The following is a 5,125-nucleotide window of genomic DNA, read 5'->3' as shown; positions in this document are numbered from 1 at the left end:
AAACTTAATGCACCACATTTATACGCACACATACTGTATGCATCTTTTCTGCTGCAGTGACAACCTCACAAACAGCAAACAAGTAATAAAAGCTGTATTGCTTTCCACAGGTTACTGCCCATGAGAATAAATCACCTCAAAAAAATCAAAACTCTGACAGCGGACTTCAAATATTTTCTTCGAGTTTCTCCATCATTCTTATATGGTTTCTGTCACTGTCATTAATTATACATTAACAATGCTGCATAAATGAGGGTCTCTGGTGTAACTGCATTTTCTGAAAATAGAATATACATCCTCATTTTGATGTAGCAGATAAAGTGAGGATGTAATAAATAACAGTTGTGCATCTGCAGAGCGAACAAAGTGAAGGACACTGGAGACTGAGGCTGCATAATTAGATTTATAGGCAACAAAAAGACTTGAAGTATAGAAGAAACTGTAGTTTGACAAATGCTAGAAACATTACAGTAACACGTCCACACTCATACATTACGTAATACAATGTGTTGACCATTTTATGTTATAGATAGATAGATAGATAGATAGATAGATAGATAGATAGATAGATAGATAGATAGATAGATAGATAGATAGATAGATAGATAGATAGATAGATAGATAGATAGTCTTTATTGTCATTGCACAAGGTACAACGACATTGAGGGTGCTCCCACGGAGCAAACTTAGATTTATGTGATTCAAGGTGAAAAAAAAAGAATGAATTACTGATATGTTTAGTGCGAGCATCTGTCCCCTGATAGAAAACAATAGACAAAACAATCCTGGACACTCTCTGTTTCTTTCTCTTCTGCCTGCTGCCTCATTAATGCCGGTTATGGCCACCACACCTGTTCCACCTGTGCTTTACCTGCTATAAAAAGTCTAAATGGTTTCAATAAAAAACTCCCACACTGACGACACAGTTTGACTGACATGACTGTCAGTGTTAAAATAAAATGTAAAAAATGTGGCTGCACAGGTGGAACTAATAACATAAAAGGAGCTATTTGTAAGTTATCCTAAAGTCTTGGTAACAGTCTGTACGATACGTTGTAACTGCAACATAGTCATCACAGACGACGTACACAGATACTGTGTTGACTTGTTGTGTTTCAGACGCCCTGACAAATGTGGAAAAGCACCCATGACTCTCAGCCTGCCATAACAATGTAACAGTAGCCATGGAGGTTGTGGAGGGGGGGGGCAGGGGGAGGGGGGGGGGGGGTGCGACATCCATAGGGTAAAAGTAAAACCCCACTGATTGTGCAACAGCATTTCTTAAGTGCCAGGAGACACTCACACAACTAGAGCAATTATGTGGGAGTGTAAGTGTGTCTGTGGGGATCCCTCTGAATTTGACTGATTCATAAGTTGCTCTCTAATAAAACAAAAAGTGTTGGCAATAGAAAAGTGAAGGTGTGTGTGAGTGTGTGTTTGTCTTCCATCTTGTTCCATTTCATCACACAAGGTCGTGCAGCCACGCAAAGATAGGAATCCCTCACATTCCCGCTTGTGAAGTTTCCAATCGTGGACCTTTCAGGTTGCAGCAAAAATGCCACAGGCTATATATCACATAGTTCCTGCACTGGCTTTTATCTTCTTTCTTTCTTTCTTTCTTTTTTTTATGAATGTGTGGCGAATGAGCCACGTTTCTATTTATACCGTCCTATACATGTGTTTCTCAAAGCTGTTTTGACTCTGCACATTCCAATCTATTTATGTTGGGATTTTCTACAAGTTACAATTGGCCATACCGTTCCCACCGGCTAAAACCGGCACAACACATCTGAACTGTGCCGAGCATTATCATCTACATGATAACTGTAAAACATTTAGTTTAGATTAAATGTACATGGGAGGGAACTTGTTAACATAGTGTGAGGATTATCCGCAGTAATGGTTGACACACACACACTGCTTCTGAAAACACAGTCAATTTTGAATCCCACCTTCCAACCTCCTCATTTAGCATTTATAAGTTGTATATTAACATTTAATAACAGTTTGTTTTTAAGCAGGTGTAAGTATTTATTAATTTATATAATTCAACACCAAAAACTCCTTTGGGCACCGATTAATGAAAGCTGGTGTAAACACAGTTGTACTCATTATGTGTGTGTTTAAGCCATTCATTAAATGTTTATGAATGCTTTTAAATGCTAAAGTAATATCACTGTGTTGTATCAGGATGGTGGCTGAAAATTCAGATAAAACCATAGAACCGATAAAGCGTCATAAGTAGATAATAAAGTGCGATTTGTGTGTTTGTCTTTGTGTGTGTGTTGATTTGTAACTAACAATTGTTAAAAGTTGTGTCTAACAATTAACAAATGCTGTATTAGTCAACTATTAATTCATGCTTTATAGACAAGCTTTAAAATAATCACACAAATTTATTCTAAATCAAACATTTTGACAGTCGACCTTCTGGTAAAGAGCAATGACACACACTTAATGCATTTTAGATGTTATAAATGCTACACTTGCTTTATTAGGGTGTTGTAAGATTAGAAAAAGTGGCTATTAAGGTGTGTGTTTCTGTTTACTTTCCTCTCTTATTTTGTATTTATTGTATTACATACATTCTGCTTTATTTTCTTTTGTTTGTGAACCATATATCTGCTTTATAACAATAGCTCTTCTTTTGTTATTGTGAGTCAGGGTCATGAGGATCGGAAGATATAAGTGGTATAGTCAACATTGTTCTTTCAAATGACCTAATATAGTAAAAGCAACAATACATTGTCTAAGTGTGAATAAAAGCATTAGTTATGTACATTAATAGCAGCCTATGGTTTTTCATAGTATTCATGTCTATATTCATCCAGGTTCAGTTTTGCCCTGCTCCTTTTTTCACCCAGTCACATATGACTGTGCAGCCATTTTGTCCGGATGCAGATATTTAAAGCACCTGTCATGAAACCTGAGGTGACATTTGAATGCCTCGTGCATGAAGTCCTTTAATGTATATTTATTTCCCTACACAAAGTCACTAGGTTGTAAAGGCCCATTGAAAAAAAAAAAGATGCTTGATGCAGTGTGACAGCCAAACTGTTGGATAGAGTTTCACATTCTATATATAAGCCTGGTGACTTGTGTCCCTGCTGCTCTATTTAAATGCCAGAGTCCCCCACTGTCAAAACAGAGCGAGGGGCGCAACAATATGATGGACCTTTTTGAGACGAACACTTATCTTTTCAGTGATTTACGCTACTTGGAGGAAGGGGATCATGGACCACTGCAGCACTTGGACATGGCGGGGGTTTCTCCTCTGTACAACGGCAACGAGAGCCCGCTGTCCCCGGGCCAGGACAACGCTCCGTCGGAGACCGGAGAGGAGAGCAGCGGGGAGGAGCACGTCCTTGCGCCGCCGGGACTCCGCGGCGCGCACTGCGAGGGCCAGTGCCTCATGTGGGCCTGCAAGATCTGCAAGAGGAAGTCCGCGCCCACGGACCGACGCAAGGCCGCCACGCTCAGGGAGAGGCGGAGGCTCAAGAAGATCAACGAGGCCTTCGACGCGCTGAAGAGGAAGACCGTGGCCAACCCAAACCAGAGGCTGCCCAAGGTGGAGATTTTACGCAGCGCCATCAGCTACATCGAGAGGTTACAGGACCTGCTGCAAACGCTGGACGAGCAGGAGAAAAGCCAAAACGGATCGTCCCATAACTCTAAAGAACTCAGTGTAAGCTAATACTGGATTCACAGTACCCCTCACAGCAGGAGCCTGTGTGATATTCAGATGACTTTATAAGGACACCGTGATGACTTAATCATGTATTTGTATTCCTGTGATGCCTTCAGTGACATTATGATGTGTTTAGTGCATGTTTATCCCCCTGACATTTTAATGTCAGCAGGGTTTAACCACAGGATATTAAATACTGATGTCACTAATGCTCTGTGATTTACAAATACTAGCCTTGCTATACCTCTACCTCTCTTATTTTATTAATACTCTCCATCAAATATGATGTTTATCCATCGTAAACGCGTATGTTTGTATATTTGTATGTTTGCCCGCAGGTGGCCAGTCATGAATACCACTGGAAGAAGTCCTCTGAGCCCTGGCCGACCTCTGCTGACCATTCCAATGCAGCAATGATAGACCAGAGAGAAGGTATATACCAACCTGCCAAACGTCACTCACAACAACCAGGAAACACAAAGAGAGGGAGTGTCTGAGTTTTTTTCTTTCTTTCTTTCTAGGAACCAGTGAGTCCTCGGCGTCCTCCAGCCTCCTGCGTCTGTCCTCCATCGTGGACAGCATCACCAGCGACGACAAGATCAGCTACAGCGAGGACGCCTCGGAGAACTGAGACGTCCCGCCCCAACACCTTCACTTCTAGACTGCGTATTTAGAAAAAATTTCCACTGTTTTATCGTCTAAATTATTTCCACGATAGTCCTGTTTTGTCGTACGGCAGCAGGAGCAGCAGCAGCAGCAGATGATGTGTACATATTTTATAATAATGTGAAGTTTAGATGTATTTATTTTGTATTGAAAAAGCAGGGTGAAAGAAAAACTGATTGTATTTAATAATTTGTACATAAAATAAATTGCTACTTTTGCGATATAGTAAAACAGCATGTTGCTCATTCTTCAAGGTAATTTAGACCCACTCCATCTTTTCCGGTGGGTTGCATTAACACCAGTTCAGGCTGTACCAGGTCCCCCCAGTGTTCACGGCTATTAGAGGTCCATAAAATCCGTCTAAACCGCTCTGGAGTAGTTTGCTGCTGCCGGGCTGCTTCTCTTTGTTCCAACTGGCATCCAGGCAGCAGACCCGGTCCCACAACAGTAACTCGAGTTGCCCCCCTACCCCAACCCCAACTCCACTCCACTCCAGTCTGCTCGATCATATGTTTTGTGGGTGGAGGGGGGTAACGTTATGTTGGTTGGAAACTTGTGCTGGCGGACACATGAGTGCAAAGCCCAGCGGGATAATGAAGCTCTCCGAGCCATTAGGTCTCAATTCATCATCACCTGCTCTGACATCACGTGGCACAAAGCGTTTACATGCAGAGCTATTACAGTAAAACGTGTGACATGATGATGCGGTGGCAGCAGCAGCAGCAGCAGCGTGGAAATCCATGGAGTCTCATTGTTGTGTAATGACATGAG

The 5,125-nt window shown here is 41.6% G+C and overlaps 1 protein-coding gene across 1 annotated transcript; it reads left to right on the top strand.

Annotated features, from left to right (window-relative positions):
• The first annotated feature begins 3,133 nt into the window (after positions 1-3,133).
• myf6 (myogenic factor 6) lies at positions 3,134-4,434 on the top strand. Its single transcript, XM_084000020.1, has 3 exons — positions 3,134-3,685; positions 4,027-4,120; positions 4,210-4,434. The coding sequence occupies exons 1-3, from the start codon at positions 3,167-3,169 to the stop codon at positions 4,317-4,319; spliced, it is 723 nt and encodes a 240-aa protein (XP_083856146.1). The 5' UTR covers positions 3,134-3,166; the 3' UTR covers positions 4,320-4,434.
• The last annotated feature ends 691 nt before the right edge of the window (positions 4,435-5,125 follow it).

Source organism: Trachurus trachurus (assembly GCF_905171665.1).
Source record: "Trachurus trachurus genome assembly, chromosome: 23".
Lineage (NCBI taxonomy): Eukaryota > Metazoa > Chordata > Actinopteri > Carangiformes > Carangidae > Trachurus > Trachurus trachurus.
Note: the sequence above shows the minus strand (reverse complement) of the source record. Positions and strands in the feature narration are given on the sequence as shown.

What these genes read in the sequence shown, in the direction of transcription:
- myf6 (XM_084000020.1), top strand. Translation starts at nt 3,167, where the DNA reads ATGATGGACCTTTTTGAGACGAACACTTATCTTTTCAGTGATTTACGC. An exon ending in ATAACTCTAAAGAACTCAGT is followed by an intron (nt 3,686 to 4,026) that starts GTAAGCTAATAC and finishes GTTTGCCCGCAG; the next exon opens with GTGGCCAGTCATGAATACCA. An exon ending in AATGATAGACCAGAGAGAAG is followed by an intron (nt 4,121 to 4,209) that starts GTATATACCAAC and finishes CTTTCTTTCTAG; the next exon opens with GAACCAGTGAGTCCTCGGCG.